This window comes from Oncorhynchus clarkii, chromosome 5 (assembly GCF_045791955.1).
Source record: "Oncorhynchus clarkii lewisi isolate Uvic-CL-2024 chromosome 5, UVic_Ocla_1.0, whole genome shotgun sequence".
NCBI classification, from domain to species: domain Eukaryota; kingdom Metazoa; phylum Chordata; class Actinopteri; order Salmoniformes; family Salmonidae; genus Oncorhynchus; species Oncorhynchus clarkii.
The window spans coordinates 62,497,040-62,514,952 of NC_092151.1; the positions used below are offsets into that span (position 1 = coordinate 62,497,040).

The 17,913-nt window shown below is 43.3% G+C and overlaps 2 protein-coding genes across 2 annotated transcripts in view; both read right to left on the reverse strand.

Annotated features, from left to right (window-relative positions):
• Window positions 1–1,124: 1,124 nt before the first annotated feature.
• LOC139409170 (mitogen-activated protein kinase kinase 2a) lies at window positions 1,125–11,107 on the reverse strand. Its single transcript, XM_071153954.1, has 11 exons — window positions 10,416–11,107; window positions 9,936–10,146; window positions 6,329–6,475; window positions 5,912–5,989; window positions 5,232–5,283; window positions 4,070–4,194; window positions 3,645–3,864; window positions 3,402–3,466; window positions 3,224–3,285; window positions 2,842–2,887; window positions 1,125–2,438 (listed from the first exon to the last, which is right to left on the reverse strand). The coding sequence occupies exons 1-11, from the start codon at window positions 10,502–10,504 to the stop codon at window positions 2,328–2,330; spliced, it is 1,206 nt and encodes a 401-aa protein (XP_071010055.1). The 5' UTR covers window positions 10,505–11,107; the 3' UTR covers window positions 1,125–2,327.
• Window positions 11,108–11,346: 239 nt separating this feature from the next.
• Window positions 11,347–17,913, reverse strand: part of LOC139409169 (protein inhibitor of activated STAT, 4a) — a 31,285-nt gene continuing 24,718 nt past the window's right edge. The window contains exons 10-11 of the mRNA XM_071153952.1: window positions 17,340–17,485; window positions 11,347–15,216 (exon numbers count right to left, since the gene is read on the reverse strand). Coding sequence (XP_071010053.1) covers window positions 14,963–15,216; window positions 17,340–17,485 — 400 coding nt within the window. The 3' untranslated portion in view covers window positions 11,347–14,962. The remainder of the gene's footprint in view (window positions 15,217–17,339; window positions 17,486–17,913) is intronic.

The window sequence follows — 17,913 nt, forward strand, 5'->3', positions numbered from 1 at the left end:
CTATGCACTTGACATTTTCTACACTGTACACCTGGACCGTCAGTCACGCTGCAGTGGACTGGGGTGGAGATCTTCCATACTCTAAACTATCTTTAACAGGCCTACACACAGAGTAGGAATGCATTTATCATATATGAAGTGAAACGGCTTACCTTGTGTAATGTGATGAAACCGCTAGCCATGAAAGGTGTCTCTTCGGTCTGACTGGAAGCTGATGCACCCCACTGTGTGGCATGGCTTGGCACTGTGGGGAGAACTAGGCTAGGCATGTTCTGACAGCATGGGGAGAGGCAGTAACACACACCCAGCCTAGAGGGCAGTGTCAGCACTTCAGTAGGTACCAGAGGTAGTTCACAATCAGAGAAAAACCTATACTATAAAAAACATTTGAACTGCACGATCATTTCAGTTGATCAGGATCTATGCTATACATGTTCCACACTTAATAGAAACGATTTTCACGGCAAAAAAAAACATTGTTTCAATAAACAAATAAATACAATTCCACTTTGCTTAAAAACACAGCTACAATACATAATTATTTCAGATTTGTATGAAAACTAACAAACCGTCAAACTGGTTCATTTTCCCTTCTGGTAGCTTTCCAGATGATGTCAGCCATGTTTATTACAATAGTCTCAGTCCAATATAAACTAGTTCTCCCTCCACCACAGACCCACCAACTACTCTGCTTTTGTCATTTGTGGCTGAGCCATGGTTTTGATTTAATTCAGGCCCAAGGCGAGAGAAACTTCAGTCAAACTATACTGAAGAACAATGCGGAGATAAATATCCTAGAAGAGGTTGGTTTTAGTAGACGTATCCAAAGCAGTTATCTGGGTGAAAGCTTTTGTAATAGTACGTAGATCGACTTGGGAAATATGTAGACATGCCGCATAGAGCTGCCTTAGAGGATGTGTAGCATGTTTTAACCTGAGTAAAGAACATCCTCTGGCACTTGTTAGCTCCAGTCTTTCCTCAGTAAGCCTCAGGTAGGGTCCTCGGAGTGCTTGCACGTGACGTGCAGTCTCATCTAAAGGAACGCTCCTTCACGAGGGCAACGCCATTCAGTTCTCACAATAACTAACCACAAAACCCTCCCACATAAAAAACAAATTGCCATATACATCCAAAGTTTTATTTTTACATTACAACCGTATCCAACACATTTTAAAATAAAATGACATCTCTTCCACTTCCCCCTATACGAGTCAAAAACATTTTTTTTCTTAAGACTGCTAAATTGTACTTGCGTACTGTTTATATAGCTTTATACACATACAGGCGACAATGCATCCACTTTGTTACCAACAAATGCAAGTCTGTTGAGAATGATAAAATCAGCCAGAAGCAGAGAATACATACAGTACATGGGCTCTTATAGACGACAGGCTAATAATACATGTTACAACCAACACCCACCCGCCTGCACAAAGCCAGTCACCACGCCGGGGCTTCACAAAGAGAACGCTTGGAGTGTAGGTTACACTTACTCACGCAAGCAAAACAGTTGAGCAGAACCGAAAAACACTTTGGGGAATAAATTGAGTAGACTGGCAAAAATCGGAACCTTTCAGAGCATCTGTAGTCACGGTTTGAGAGATTCTAACTTGACAAATGAGTTTCAGGCAGTTGATACAAATACAAGTAAAAACAAAATAATGACCTCCGGTGTCTGGAAAATATAAGATAGTAAATCATTCCATTTTGTAAAATGAGCACATTTGATGTTCATTTGACAGTGTTAAATGACCATTAAAATCAAATAAAAATGTCAACATTGAAAGTACTCCTCTCTCAAAAATGTACTGGTCATGAATGTACAAAACTAAGTACTTTGATCAGGCATGATATCCAAAACATTAGTAGTCATGATGAGAACCTTTTTTGGTTTGCAGTCCTCCTGCACCTTCAAAGCACTTAACTTGATTTCTGTCATGGACACTTTCATTGTCAAAGATAGCTCCTACAGCCTACACCAATATGCTGTTGCACAAACCATGAACATAATTTACCAATACAAGTGGTAAGATGATATCAATGGCAACTCATGAAATGATAAACTGGCAGTCCTTCTATGCTTTGTACCTCATCTTTAATATGATAGAAGAAAATAGCATGTGTGTGACTACCACGACACTGGTATGGGAAACCTGTGGTCATACAATGGGTATATGGGCCCTGTTGATGATAAGTATACTTAAGAGCTGAAACCTCTTAAGAGCAAGACGAAAGGGGTGCCAAAGTGTGTGTGTGTGTGTGTGTGAGAGAGAGAGACAGTGAGGCACTGGGGATCCTCATGTGGGAAGCAGCTGGCGTTGGGTTTCTCATTCAGTGCCACGGGTGGGGGTGCTGGGTTGGTTGAGGCCCATGGTTTTACACATCCAGCCAGCAAAGTCCACCTCCTCCACCTCAGCACGTTTGATAAACGTGTGGTTCTAAACAATAACAAACAGTAAACGCAAGTTAGTTCATGAACGCATCAATATTATTCCATTGCTGATATCGAAAGGGCATGTACAGTAGGGAACATAGCCAATTTGCAAACTACAAAATGTGTTTACAAACCTCAATAATAATAAATATAGTAATAATATATATATAATAATACGTCAGTTAGGAGACGCTTTTATTCAACGCGACTTATTCATTTATGGATACATACGGGTGGTCCCGGGAATATAACCGAATAATCCTGACGTTGCAAGCGCTATGCTCTACCAACTGAGCTAGAGAAACATGAGCTACAGAGGACCAATGAACAATCAGAGCTGAACTGTCCAACTACATAGATGCACTTCAAATAACAGTCGACAGCGATAACAGTTAATAGCTACTCACCATCAGCATCTTCAGGTCAGCTCGCTCTGCTGGATTCTTGATCAGACTATTAACACAAACAGAAACATTTGAAAATCTCCATGACATGACTCCAGAGAAGTCATTAGGGCCCCCCCCCCCCAAAGAAGAATAGAAAAGAAAGCCATGATTAAGCTGCACAGGAAATCTCATTCTGCTGACATAACTTTCTCATCCCTTGAGAATGATGGCTATCTTTAAAAATGTACATTTGCTCCACATTGCTCTACGCTGTGCCTACAATAATTCACAAGACGTGTGTTGAGTCCACACACAGCCAAAAAACTGAGAAAAGTCATGGTAAAACAACAAAAGGTGCTGAGGTAATGGGCACTATTCTTATATGATGAATGCTTGGGCTCACCATTTAGTCACAAACTCGTTGAAATCGTTGGTGAAGACACCAAGTGGCAGCCTGGGAGGAGGCTGGGAATGAGTAAAAAGGTGTGTAAGACAAATGTTATTTCAAAATCCCCAGAGCACACAGACAAGAAGAATTGGTAATACGGAGAATAATATGTGGAGTCAGCAGCTCATCTGACCTCATTGACAATGTAGTCCAGCAGCTCAAATATCGCCATGGCTGGTCGACTGTCCATTCCATGTCCTGAGGAACAGGAGAATATGGAGATATATTTAGATATCATAAATAAAGATACTTAAATGTTTTATTATTTTTGATTCCAGTTACTTTTTATTGAGAAGCAAAAGGAAATCTGTTTGAAAAGCACTAATATCATATATATTGTATTATGTGTGAGGAGAGGATTCAGGTCAGTTCTCACCGCTGACTGGTCGCCCTCCTGGTGGTCTGGGGAGGCGGTTGGAGATGGTGTGTGGTTCCCCCTCGGCTCCGTCCTGTACGGGCCGGCCAAAGATGGCCTCCAGCTCCTTGGCATCAGGCGGGGGGATGGGGTAGCGGCCGATGGCCAGCTCCACCAGGGACAGGCCCATGCTCCACACGTCCGACTGCACAGAGTAGTGTGTGCCCTGCAGTCTCTCCGGCTGTTGAGGAACACACTCGTACGTCACACCCAGGCAGAGCTGGCCAAGTGGGCGGGCGTCGCTGTGCACTGCGCCCTCCAGGTGTCTGAGGGGAGGGGGCAGGGCTGGCAGAGCCTGCCTCCGTGCCACACGGCCCTCTACTGGGCACGGCCTCAGCTCTTGGCAGGGCATCCTGGGCAGGGAGGGAGAAGGAGAGCTGACTCACCGACATGTAGGAGCGCGTTCCCACGAAGGAGTTGGCCATGGAGTCGATGAGTTGGCCACTCACGCCGAAGTCACACAGCTTGATCTCCCCGCGCGAGTTCACCAGGATGTTGGAGGGCTTGACGTCTGCGTGGCAGAGCAGGGAGGACAGGTGAGGTCCCAGAGAGAGGGAGGGCTGAGGTCCCAGAGAGAGGGAGGGCTGAGGTCCCAGAGAGAGGGAGGGCTGAGGTCCCAGAGAGAGAGAAGGCAGAGGTCCCAGAGAGAGAGAAGGCAGAGGTCCCAGAGAGAGAGAAGGCAGAGGTCCCAGAGAGAGGGAGGGCTGAGGTCCCAGAGAGAGGGAAGGCAGAGGTCCCAGAGAGAGAGAAGGCCGAGGTCCCAGACCCAGCAGCACCAGCTGCCCCTTCCCCACGTCCCTGTCCAAGCCCCTCTACCATGCCAGACACCTCAACACTGACACATTTCACAAAGCTACTCTGTGGTAGCTAGAGCTGAACACTACAGTTACAGTTGAGACCATACAAACAAGCCAAACCCTCCTCAATCCCCCTAGTCACAAACAGTCTGGAAAATTGAAACTGAATAATGGGGTTGTAGACCTGACATCCATCCTCTGTGGTGACCCCCTCCTACTTCAGAGGAGACAGAGGGGCGAGTATGAGAGAGGGAGACAGGGGCGAGAATGAGAGGGAGAGACGGAGGGAGGGGGCTGCAGGGCGCGGCTGCCATGTAATCACATCTGAGAGCCTGTAATTACCGCCTGGGCTCCCGGACAGCTCTGCCTCAGCCCTGCCACAACACACCACAGCCCAAAACACTGTACCATGGACCTCAACTCCAGAACAACACTATACTACAACACACCAGAGCCCACCCATCAGCTCCACATACACCACCACACACCAGGGCTCTCAATTAAAAACACTAAACCACAACCCTCAGCTCAAAACACACCACCATCACCCTCAGCTCCAGAACATTATTATACACCAAACGTTAAACGTTACAACCCCTCAACTCAAGATACACCCAAAACACACCTAACACTATTTCTCTATGTCCAAATAAAACACTACACCCAGGGTCTCAAATCATATAGTTTATGTGCACAAAAACATAGTACAATCTATATGTAAAACAATAGTCCATATGTAGAGCTGTCTTACCTCTGTGCATGATCTGGTGCTTCTCCCGCAGATAGGCAAGTCCTCGGAGTACCTTTAAGAGTGATATGCAAACATTTTACTTAACACAACATACTCTTGACAGCGTACCATCCACACTTCCTGGACCTGAAATCCTACACAAAGACCAGCTCGGAGACGTTTTACCCTGCCTGGGTCCATAGTTACATCCATACAAGATATCACACCAAAACACGCACTGACGCCCACAGTGTTAATGGTGAGAACAGCGAGAAGGCCTTGCATGTTGAGCTTCCTGTGTCTCATGATTATCACAATGACAGGAGGAAAAGCAGTCCATTGAGAAACAAAAAAAACTCCTTAACCACAAGGGAAAGGAACAGAGTGCACTTGATCACAGTTGTGACAAACTGCCAAGTTGCGTGTAGATCAACAATATCAAATCAAATTTTATTTGTCACATGCACCAAATACAACCTTACAGTGAAATGCTTACTTACAAGCCCTTAACCAACAATACAGCTAAGAAAATGCCTAAAACAATGAGATAAAAGTAACAAATAATTAGAGCATTTTATATTATATATATACACTTTTTAATAAACTTACCTTGGGTATTTATGAAAAAATACCAAATGAATGCAAACACCACCAATTAAGCACAAACAATTGAAATCTTAATTAAGTTGAGTAATACTTACTGCTATGCTGACTTTGCCCAAGATCTCCTCAGGGATTCTCCTGGCTTCCTTCAGCACCTGATCCAGAGAGCCTCCATCCTGTACCCAACAGGCAACGGTTTATTGTCTGTACATTGTCCACATTCTGAAATGCACAATTGCTCCAGGTGCATGACATGATTAATATATCATAACAACCACTGCAACATTTTAACTTGTTAAAAGAAAGTTACAACTGGTTTGTTAGTGTTACGCCACAGGTCCTGTAATAAGCACCATTGCAATACACAAACAAATATTCCTACTCCCGGCCAAAACTCTAATTCACACATCAGCCTTTTGCTACTGACCCCCAATGTCTTTCGACATTCCAGCACAATGCTAGTCCTATAACTGATCCACCCCCTCAACTCAAACCGGTCTCTATCAGAAGCTCACCATGTGCTCCATGCAGATACTGATCTCTCCGTCGCTGTAGAAGGCCCCGTAGAAGCCCACGATGTAGGGAGAGTTGCACTCATGCAGCACCTGCAGCTCTCTGATGATCTGGTTCCTGATGGCAGGCTTAATCTCCAGGTGGATGAGCTGTGGGGGAGGGAATCAGATGAGAACAACATAAGAATAATCAAGTGCTCATCTAGAATAACAGTTTAGAACCAGAATTAAAACAGACTTGTTTGTGTGGATCTGGTTTCCTGCAACGGCTATATGTCTCAGCCTAGGAGCCTGGTACCCAAGGCTAGTAGTGTAGCGTGGATCTACAACTGAGTTTAGGCAACCAGTTTTGATAGCCTTTAGCCGTACCCTCATCCTACTCCTCCTCTGTTCCTCGGGTGATGTGGAGGTAAACCCAGGCCCCACGTGTCCCCAGGCACCCTCATTTGTTGACTTCTGTGATCGAAAAAACCTTGGTTTCATGCATGTCAACATCAAAAGCCTCCTCCCTAAGTTTGTTTTACTCACTGCTTTAGCACACTCCGCCAACCCTGATGTCCTTGTCGTTTCTGAATCTTGACTTAGGAAGACCACCAACAATTCTGAGATTTCCATACCCAGCTACAACATTTTCCGTCAAGATAGAACTGCAAAAGGGGGAGTAGTTGCAATCTACTGCAGAGAGAGCCTACAAAGTTCTGTCATACTTTCCAGGTCTATACCCAAACAGTTGGAATTTGTAATTTGAAAAATGAAACTCTCCAGAAATAAGTCTCTCACTGTTGCCGCCTGCTATCGAACCCCTCCGCTCCTAGCTGTGCCCTGGACACCATTTGTGAATTGATCGTCCCTTATCTAGGTTCAGAGTTCGTTCTGTTAGGTGACCTAAACTGGGATATGCTTAACAGCCCGGCAGTCCTACAATCTAAGCTAGATGCCCTCAATCTCACACAAATCATCAAGGAACCCACCAGGTACAATCCTAAATCCGTAAACATGGGCACCCACATAGACATTATCCTGACCAACTTGCCCTCCAAATACACCTCCGCTGTTTTCAATCAGGATCTCAGCGATTACTGCCTCATTGCCTGTATCCGCTATGGGTCATCACTGTCAAACGCTCCCTAAAACACTTCTGCGAGCAGGCCTTTCTAATCGACCCGGCCCGGGTATCCTGGAAGGATCTCGTCAGTCGAGGATGCCTGGTCATTCTTTAAAAGTAATTTCCTCACCATCTTAGATAAGCATGCCCCGTTCAAAAAATGCAGAACTAAGAACAGAAGTAGCCCTTGGTTCACTCCAGACCTGACTGCCCTTGACCAGCAAAAAAACATCCTGTGGCGGACTGCCATAGCATCGAATAGTCCCCATGATATGCAACTGTTCAGGGAAGTCAGGAACCAATACACGCAGTCAGTCAGGAAAGCAAAGGCTAGCTTTTTCAAGCAGAAATTCACATCCTGTAGCTCTAACTCCAAAATGTTTTGGGACACTGTAAAGTCCATGGAGAACAAGAGCACCTCCTCCCAGCTGCCCACTGCACTGAGACTAGGTAACACGGTCACCCTTGATAAATCCATGATAATCAAACATTTCAATAAGCATTTCTCAACGGCTGGCCATGCCTTCCTCCTGGCTACTCCAACCCCGGCCAACAGCTCCGCCCACCACGCAGCTACTCGCCCAAGGCTCCCCAGCTTCTCCTTCACCCATATCCAGACAGCAGATGTTCTGAAAGAGCTGCAAAACCTGGACCAGTACAAATCAGCTGGGCTAGACAATCTGGACCCTCTCTTTCTAAAACTATCCACCGCCATTGTTGCAACCCCTATTACCAGCCTGTTCAACCTCTCTTTCGTATCGTCCGAGATCCCTAAAGATTGGAAAGCTGCCGCGGTCCCTCTTCAAAGGGGGTGACACCCTGGACCCAAACTGTTACAGACCTATATCCATCCTGCCCTGCCTATCGAAAGCCAAGTTAATAAACAGATCACGGACCATTTCGAATCCCACCGTACCTTCTCCGCTGTGCAATCCGGCTTCGGAGCCGGTCACGGGTGCACCTCAGCTACGCTCAAGATACTAAACGCTATCATAACCGCCATCGATAAAAGCTACTGTGCAGCCATATTCATCTACCTGGCCAAGGCTTTCGACTGTGTCAATCACCGTTTTCTTATCGGCAGACTCAATAGCCTTGGTTTTTCTGACGACTGCCTCGCCAGGTTCAACAACTACTTTGCAGACAGAGTTCAGTGTGTCAAATCGGAGGGCATGTTGTCCTGACCTCTGGCAGTCTATGGGGGCACCACAGGGTTCAATTCTCGGGCCGACTCTTTTCTCTGTATATATCAATGATGTCGCTCTTGCTGCGGACGATGATTCCCTGATCCACCTCTACGCAGACGACACCATTCTGTAGGCCCTTCCTTGGACACTGTGCTAACTAACCTCCAAACGAGCTTCAATGCCATACAACACTCCTTCCGTGGCCTCCAACTGCTCTTAAATGCTAGTAAAACCAAATGCATGCTTTTCAACCATTCGCGCGCGACTAGCATCACCACCCTGGACGGTTCTGACCTAGAATATGTGGACAACTATAAATACCTAGGTGTCTGGCTAGACTGTAAACTCTCCTTCCAGACTCATTAAAAATCTCCAATCACAAATGAAATCTAGAATCTGCTTTCTATTTCGCAACAAAGCCTCCTTCACTCACACCGCCAAACCCTAGTAAAACTGACTATCCTACCAATCCTCGACGATGTCATCTACAAAATAGCTTCCAACACTCTACTCAGCAAACTGGATGCAGTCTATCACAGTGCCATCCATTTTGTTACCAAATCACCTTACACCACCCACCACTGCGACCTGTATGCTCTAGTCAGCTGGCCCTCGCTACATATTTGGGTCCAGGTCATCTATAAGTCTATGCTAGGTAAAGCTCTGCCTTAGTTCACTGGTCACGATAGCAACACCCACCCGTAGCACACGTTCCAGCAGGAATATCTCACTGATCATCCCCAAAGCCAACACCTCATTTGGCTGCCTTTCCTTCCAGTTCTCTGCTGCCAGTGACTGGAACGATTTGCAAAAATCGCTGAAGTTGGAGACATTTATCTCCCTCACCAACTTTAAACATCAACTATCTGAGCAGCAAACCGATCACTGCAGCTGTACGTAGTCCATCTGTAAATAGCCCACCCAATCTACCTACCTCATCCCCATACTGTTTTTATTTTATTTACTTTTCTGCTCATTTGCACACCAGTATCTCTACTTGCACATCATCATCTGCTCATTTATCACTTCAGTGTTAATCTGCTAAATTGTAATTATTCGCTCCTATGGCCTTTTGCACACACTGTATAAAGACTTTATTTTTTCTACTGTGTCATTGACTTGTTTGTGTTATTGGCTTGTTTATTGTTTACTCCATGTGTAACTCTGTTGTTGTCTGTGTCACACTGCTTTGCTTCATCTTGGCCAGGTCGCAGTTGCAAATGAGAACTTGTTCTCAACTAGCCTACCTGGTTAAATAAAGGTGAATTTAAAAAATAAAAGGGAGAAATATCAAAAATTGATCCAAGGGTAGACTCACCTTTCGGGCCATGACCAGTCTGGAGGGTTTGTGGCGGACCTTGTTGACCACTCCACCGTTGCCAGCGCCCAGCTCACATATGGGGTGGAAATCATCATCTTTCAGCTCGCCCACTTGGGCTTTCTGGGTGAGGAAAGCCTCCAAACGTTTCCTCTGCTGTTCGTCCAAATCTAGCTCTCCTAGCTTCTTTTGTAAGGCCTCCAGATTGGCTCTGAGAAGTGGAGATGCATTGAGGGAGCGTGACAAAGATCAATATTAAACAAACATACTTTCAATCCTGGTCCTGGGGACATATGGGTGCACATGGATACGACTAATCACTGAGCCCATGATTGGTTTTAATCAGGTGAGTTAGGCTAGTGTTATATAGGTAAGTGTTCGACTGGAACAAAATTGTTCATCTAGTCCCCAGAACCATAATTTACCCGATATCAGTACAGTACACAATAGACGTGCTCTCGGCCCTCCCGAGTTACTCACTCAGACGCAGCATCAATGGTCGTGGAGATGGACTGCCCCTCTCCAATGGGCGTGATATTTAGGGGAACGGGTCTTCTCTTCGGAGCCATATCGAAATATTTTACAGTGCCCTGGACGACTTTCCGAAGCAAATCAGTACAAGGAACTGATAATTCAAAGCTGTTCTAAAACAGCAACAGGGGTAAATGTTGCTGGCTGTTAGTGGCTTAACCAGCTAGTTACTTTTCGAGCATGACAAATAGATGTTTGTAAGGACAATCACACATGCACGTCACCATCAGGTCAGGTGCATTTGACTATTTTAGATATCTAACGAGTAAGGTATATTTAAAAAACCAACTAGCTATAATAGTACACTAGATTTGTACACATTACTGTTCCTTTCGCTTCTTGTCCAGCTAGCACCACCTCCCCTACGGAAATCGTGTGCTGCGTTCCTCAAATCAGAGCGGCCCTCGCCACAAGGACAACGGCTGTGGTTGACAGGACTGTCTGGTCACTGACCGAGGATTGTTAGCGTTCGAAGGTTAAAGGGGTACACTTGTAGAGTTTCCCCTGTATGGATCCGGGGTGTGAAGCTTGGTTGCAGACTGCGGAGACGGAATTCGGTGTTTCAGTACAGGAAGCAGCAACATGGGGAGTCTTCCAAAAAATCGCGAGTCTGGGCCATCATGCCATGGCAATTGAACTATCGCGGGATTTTATAACAGCCATGTTTAATGGTAGCGACCTCCAATGGCACATTGTAGAAATTACCATCAAGCAGATTTCTACAACTAGGTCTAGCTACTCAACTACTACGTAAATTACTCTCCTAAATTTACAAACTTCACTTTTCAAGAGGTTTGACTTGATTAATGTTTAATTTTAGTATTTAAAAACTTGAGGGAAATCTACCCATGGGGAAAAAACTGGCAAAAGTAATTTGATCATGATTTCTGTTTTGAATAACTTTATTTTCCAGAAGGAACTTGTTACTTTTCAAGCTAACATGACTTAGCAGACAATTCGATAAAAAAAGAGAAAAAAAAAGTTTAATTAATTCCACAAGTCAATAACAGGTGTTAGAATATGATTTTGAATTGTACAGTTCTTTTTGAAAAGGAGACAAATGTGTCCCTGAGGCCCCAGCATCAGGTAAAGGATGTCACACCAATCTACACCTCAACCATCTGGTTGTCACTAGTTACCACAGCCAAAGTCAAATGGCTATACCGTAAAAACTCATGAAAACAAACATTAGCTTTTTGGTCTTAAGGTTAGGCATAAGGTTAAAGTCAGATTTTAATAAGTTAAATTGTAGAAATAGGCGATAATTAGCCATAAAAATGACTTTGTGGAGTGGTAACTAGTGACAACCCAACCACCTCTTAACCCTAAAGTGGCATCAGTTCCAATACTGGTATTTGTGATTTTATTGTGTCTGACTTTTGTAACAACTGAAGGCGATTCGAAGCTTAATAAAATATTTTAATTGTATTGTCTTTTAATACGAAGATATAAAAGACAAACAAAACATTTACATAATGGGTTGCAAGCCCTGCCCATGCTACCTTAAGCATTGTTATAATAAGGAATGCCACCATCAAGACCTGATCCACCATTTGCTTAAAACCCAGTCTGGACCCTAACCCAGGTTTTACCATCTGGCTCAGTTCCTCAGAAACAACCTGTACTTCACCTCTGTCTCGCAATATGAAAAAGCTTGAGGAAAACTATTATCTGCGCAGTGATGTTCTACACTTATAAATTAAAACAACTTGATTCAAATCTGTAGAGTAATTTGTTGGATAGATTGGCTTAGTTGAAGATGAAATTCTGCTAGACATAATAAGATGTTGCTTAAAATGCATGAAACATACAACTATGGTCATATTCAGGGACACCGCTACGGTTTGGGGTTCTTTGACAGAAAGTGCCATCAAACAATGCGTGTTACCTATAATTGTTTCAGAACTCACCTATCGGTATAACATCCGCAAGCTAGAAATATATGGAAATGAGTACTGCAGAAAAGTGGAAGACAAGATCCCATACGTTTCCTCAGTCAATACCATCTCATTATTAGATTAGGTATACTACTACATCTTCCACAAAATGGCTTACTCATACAGTACTGAGTGTCTATGCAAGTCTGAATTCAGGATGATCACAAAATGTCAATATGCTTATGCTATAGTCAAATGCATGTATTACCAATACCATTTGAGAGATTCTAGGAATTTACAACAGACTCTGTTCTATAAAATCCTGAAAGTAGACAAACGCCATAAACAGCACAAATTAAAACGGGGACTATCGCTGGGGCGAGGAATCTAATGACCAGGAATGAAAATATAAAAAGTTTGTAAGTCTCAGCAACCGTTGTAACCCAAAAGATGAACAATGTTTACTACAATTTGAACTGTGCCTGTGGAAAAAGCTAATCTGAAGCAGTAATTACTGTTGTATCGTTTAAACTACCTGTAGAGAGGACCTTCATCTAGGGCCTATGCAATAATAAAGGCTAATTTGAGTGTAATATCGTTGAACTGGGAAGAGGCAGAATGTGTTATTGGTTAGAACTCGGAAAGGGACATGTCTAACGATGGCAGTGCCTTGAGCCTGGATCATTCAGTTTGCCACCTATTCATTCACAAAAAAGGTTCCAGCTTCGTAAGTGTTCTGCTACCCCTTACTGGGAACTTGTGTACAGTACAAAGCCATATATAAATGGCTCTGGTACAGCACTCGATTGCCACATATGTACAATTTAATACAAACTGCCTTTCAAATAAAACAAAGTTGTGACGCAATCAATTATCAATAAATACTATACTTTAGACAAAGACAATTTAAGTCAAAAGGATGTCGACACTCACAAATTGATACCATTCCACATCTGGAGATACATCCCTCCTTAAGTCCCCCACACTGTAAAAAACAACAACAAAAAACAGTAAATAATGACAAATAGTCTTAAATAATGTATTTTCTTACTGGGACTTCCTGTGTAGACCAGGTCAAATAGCCAAACAACTGTAGGCTCCAGCCTCCACCAATCTAAACTCAAAACAAAAAAAGGCACCCAAATCTGACCTTGCAACAAGAGATAATTGACACAAATCTGCTTTGGCACAATTGCCTCAACATGGGTTTGACCAGTTTTGTTTGGATACTAAAATGTGACATTCTTTAGTCAAGTGCCTTGTTCAATAAAAAAAAAATATCAACAAATTTAAGAAACTGAAAGAAAAACAAATCTGGTTCAAAACACTGAAGCTCTCATGATTTAGGGGGAAGAAGGTTGAATGCAGTAGTGTTTAGTCTCAGACTATCCAACTGTTAACCTGACAAATGGGCAGGTGAAAATAATCCATGCTGTATTAGTTTCCTTGATCAATATGAACAACATTGGCAACACAGAACATTGGGCAGAATCTGAAAAGATTATGTTCCAAAACCTCAAATGATAACGGCTGGTCTCTGCTTACCCGCCACTATGACAATTGCTTGTCATACTGTGTAGCTAATCAGACACCAACTGAAATCATATATTTCAATGCAGTGGGGAGAACTTACAAGAACTTCTCAAAGATACAGCACCCCTGGGTCCTATTCAGCACAAAACAAAAACACTCAAACGGAGTGAAACAGGGAAGTACTCTTTCCATTACAAACCATTAAAAAAAAAAACATGTTGCTATTGTGCCCTAATGAACATGACCCTGCTTCCCATAACCTATTCCCTATTTGGGCCGTACAAGTTGTATAAAATGTTTAATGGGTTTCTTTATTTTTTTAAGTGATGCGAGTGAAGAAAAAAAAAAAATGTAGACCCTCTTGTCAAAATACTATAGCAACCATAGTTCAGGTGCTACTCTCTCTGGTCAAGCAAGTTTGCTATGTACGACTGAGGTAGGTTGTCATCATCTAAGGACAAAATTAAATGGGGGAAGTATCAAACAAATCATTTTTAGGGATTTTCTGACTTAAACAATTTGAAATACTGTTAGAGCCCATTTTCTTTGTCTTCATTGTCTGAATGAATTAAACAGAAAGTTGGGGTGTTCAATTTCATCATATTCCAGAAAAATCTAGTCTGTGGCTCGAGTCACAAATTCTTCATATAGGTTATCTTGACCTCTTACTACTGAACAACGACGATGCTCCATATCTCCCATTGCCTGTGATCACAAAAAGTGGAGAAACACCAAATGCTTGTGGCTTTGAGAGCCTTAAATTCAAGTCAAATACAAAGTACAAGGAGATGGAGGGGGAATAGTTTGAGAGGAGGTTACCATCTTAAATTGTCTCTAAGGAGGGAGGATACATAATGCTGGGAGGGGTGAGTCACAAGTGTTAGGGAGCTGTTGTTTCCAGTGGTGTATAGATGAAGCCTAACCACTCCAGAGGTTGACAGTGCATGTATGAGAGTGTCTGTGTGTGGATAAACGCCAGAGAAGTGGGGGCAGGCGGGCGGGCAGGGGATGCAGTAGGGACTAATGATTTCCTGTCCTCCAATCAAGCCCAACCCTCTCTCTCAGTTTGTGGGGTCAGTCCGCCAGTCAGTAGGCAGTGACCAGGTCCTTGTCATAGTCGTATCGGCCCCTCTTGGGGGCGGGGCTGTCCTGGCTGTCCTCAGTGTCATCGCTGTCTCCTCTAGCCCCTCCTCCCCCCTCCTCCTCCTCCTCCTCAGAGTCCAGAGTCAGATCTACCACCACTCCTCCGCCCGTTCCCCCCGCCGTGGACCCTGCTCCTGACTTCCCTGTCTGGCTGGTGCTGCTGTGGGCTGGGGAGTGGCCGTTCGCCTCAGGAACACCTGGGGGGGGGGGGGGGGGGCAAGTGAACACTATTATAAACCAATGCTATAAAAAAAAATATATCAAATAAATGACCTACAAAGCAAAGCGTCTAAATTAGAGCACTATGAAAGTATTCAGAAACCCTTGACTTTTTCCACTTAAAGGTTACACTCTTATTCTAAAATTGTTTCCCCCCCCCCCATCAATCTACACACAATATCCCATAATGACGAAGCAAAAACAGGTTTAGAAATTGAAATATCAAAAATAAAAACGGAAATATCCTTTAGGTGCCTTTTGGCAAAGTCCAAGCAGGCTGTCATGTGCCTCTGAGGAGTGACTGCCGTCTGGCCACTACCATAAAGGCCTGATTGGTAGAGTGCTGCAGACATGCGAGAACCTTCCATAAGGACAACCAGCTCCACAGAGGAACTCTAGGCAACCATTGGGTTCTTGGACACCTCCCTGACCAAGGCCCTTCTTCCCGATTGCGCAGTTTGGCCGGGCGGCCAGCTCTAGTAACAGTCTTGGTGGTTGTAAACTTCTTCCATCTAAGAATGATGTAGACCACTGTGTTCTTGGGGACCTTGAATACTGCAGAATTGTTTTGGTAGCCTTCCCCAGATCTGTGCCTCAACACAATCCTGTCTCGGCGCTCTACAGACAATTCCTTCAACCTCATCGCTTGGTTTTTGCTCTGACATGTACTGTCAACTGTGGGATCTTATATAGACAGGTGTGTGCCTTTCCAAATCATGTCCAATCAATTCAATTTACTACAGGTGGACTCCAATCAAGTTGTAGAAACATCAAGGATGATTAATGGAAACAGGATGGACATGAGCTCAAGTTTGAGTCTCATAGCAAAGGGTCTGAATGCTTATGTAAATAGTATTTTTATTTTATTTCTTATACATTTGCACTTTGTCATTATAGGGTATTGTGTGTAGTTTGCTGAAGATTGTTTATTTAATCCATTTTAGAATAAGGCTGTAACAAAATGTGGAAAAAGTCAAGGGGTCTGAATACTTTCCCAAAGCTCTAAGTATCAAAATCAATCTGCAAGAGCTAAAATGAAAATATTTGACATTAGGGCTGGGCGGAATACCATATTTTACTATATACACACCGGCATTGATGCACGGACCGGTTTGGGTTTTTACTTTACCTTTATAACGGTATTTCAATGTTTGGTTTGTTAAATGTGATACGCCACCAGTTATAGTTTACTCCATTTGCTACTTGAGTCGTTTCTCACCCTACTCCTGCTGCACGTACACACCAAGCCCTTCCCAGCCACTCAAGGAGCCACGTTTTTGCTCGACCACAGTCACAGTCACTTGCTGCATGGTCAGATGTTGGTGACAATGATACGGCGTTACACTTTGCTTCTTAAAATATAAATCCACAAGCGTTCTATAATTACAAACTGATAATGTGTCGTACTGTCTGCAAATAGCTAGTTTGTCTTTCCTTTTTGTCTTTTCAGTGTCAGAGCAAACGTTGCTAACTAAAACAAACAGATAACTGTGCTGGTGTAGGCCTAGATCAGCATGTTTGTGCAACGGTATCTAGCTACATGAAGTAAGAGAAACCATGTAAAGTAACATCTAAATTAGGGTCTCCTGGGAAACACTGAGCCTAACTTGGTTACTTCCCTGCCAAAACAATTCCTCCCTGGCTTTATCATTTTTCATTTCATTCGTTGTCATTTCAAACACTGTATTCAAAGTACTGCCCACTATAACATTAGAATAATTATTCTATGGCCATGATTCCAACAGTTCACTCAAGTGTTTATCTAAATTGCAAAGTCAAATCGCAATATTAGGGCTTGATTTTTTGCCAATATCATGCAGCCCTACGTGGCACAGTGTGGAAATTATAACAAATGAGTGCAGGCAATGTAGAAATTGATGAAAATGCAGACATTGTTGGCGGTTGAAGTTAAATTGAACAGTATAAAACAAATCAGAATGGAGAAAGACCCATTGATATGTACGTGTTGCCCCCCTAGGGTCATGGACTACTCAAATAATATTATAATTCAAAAACAAAATGCAGACATAACTTTTTTTTCCTACAAATATCGTGATGATATTTTGCCCATACCACCCAGCCCCATTTGACATGCACTTACATATATCCACTACAGGATAGTCAGGAGTGTTGCTCCGTTCCCTCTCCCTCTCCTTCTCATCTCGAATAGGTCTCCATGAACCGTCAGTCAGATATTCAATCTCCTCAATATCCTCATGGGTCTCCTTTAAGATCTCAGATGCCAGCCTGGACACACGGAGACAAAGAGTCAGTCAAATAAGTACATATATATCAGGACACACAAGCAGGGATTGGATGTGTCCCACAACACACAACTCTTAAATATTAGAAATACATTTTAAGGAAGTCTGTGGAAATTATCTATATATAGTTTCTATTTGTACTGGACATTGACTCAACAAATCAAAAGCGACAGTATCAAAAAGAGACACTCTATTGATTGTTTCCTCGTGGCAGAGTCTGCACGGAGCTGACTGTTCATGCCCCATATATTGAGCACTATTTTTGTGGCGAGAAATGTATATAATAGTTTAAATTGAAAAGAACGGATTGATGAGTCAAATATATTTTTTAAATCTGATAAACCCGATGCCATGGTATGGGACATCAAATCAGTTCCTAACCATCTTGAATTTGATGCAGTATAGTTGTCA

Excerpts from the sequence above, each read along its gene's own strand:
- LOC139409170 (XM_071153954.1), bottom strand. The coding sequence starts at position 10,504 with ATGGCTCCGAAGAGAAGACCCGTTCCCCTAAATATCACGCCCATTGGA. Across the intron at positions 3,865-4,069 it reads GAACGCGCTCCTACATGTCG|CCGGAGAGACTGCAGGGCAC; the intron begins GTGAGTCAGCTC and ends GTTCCTCAACAG. Across the intron at positions 3,467-3,644 it reads AGGAGGGCGACCAGTCAGCG|GACATGGAATGGACAGTCGA; the intron begins GTGAGAACTGAC and ends CCTGTTCCTCAG.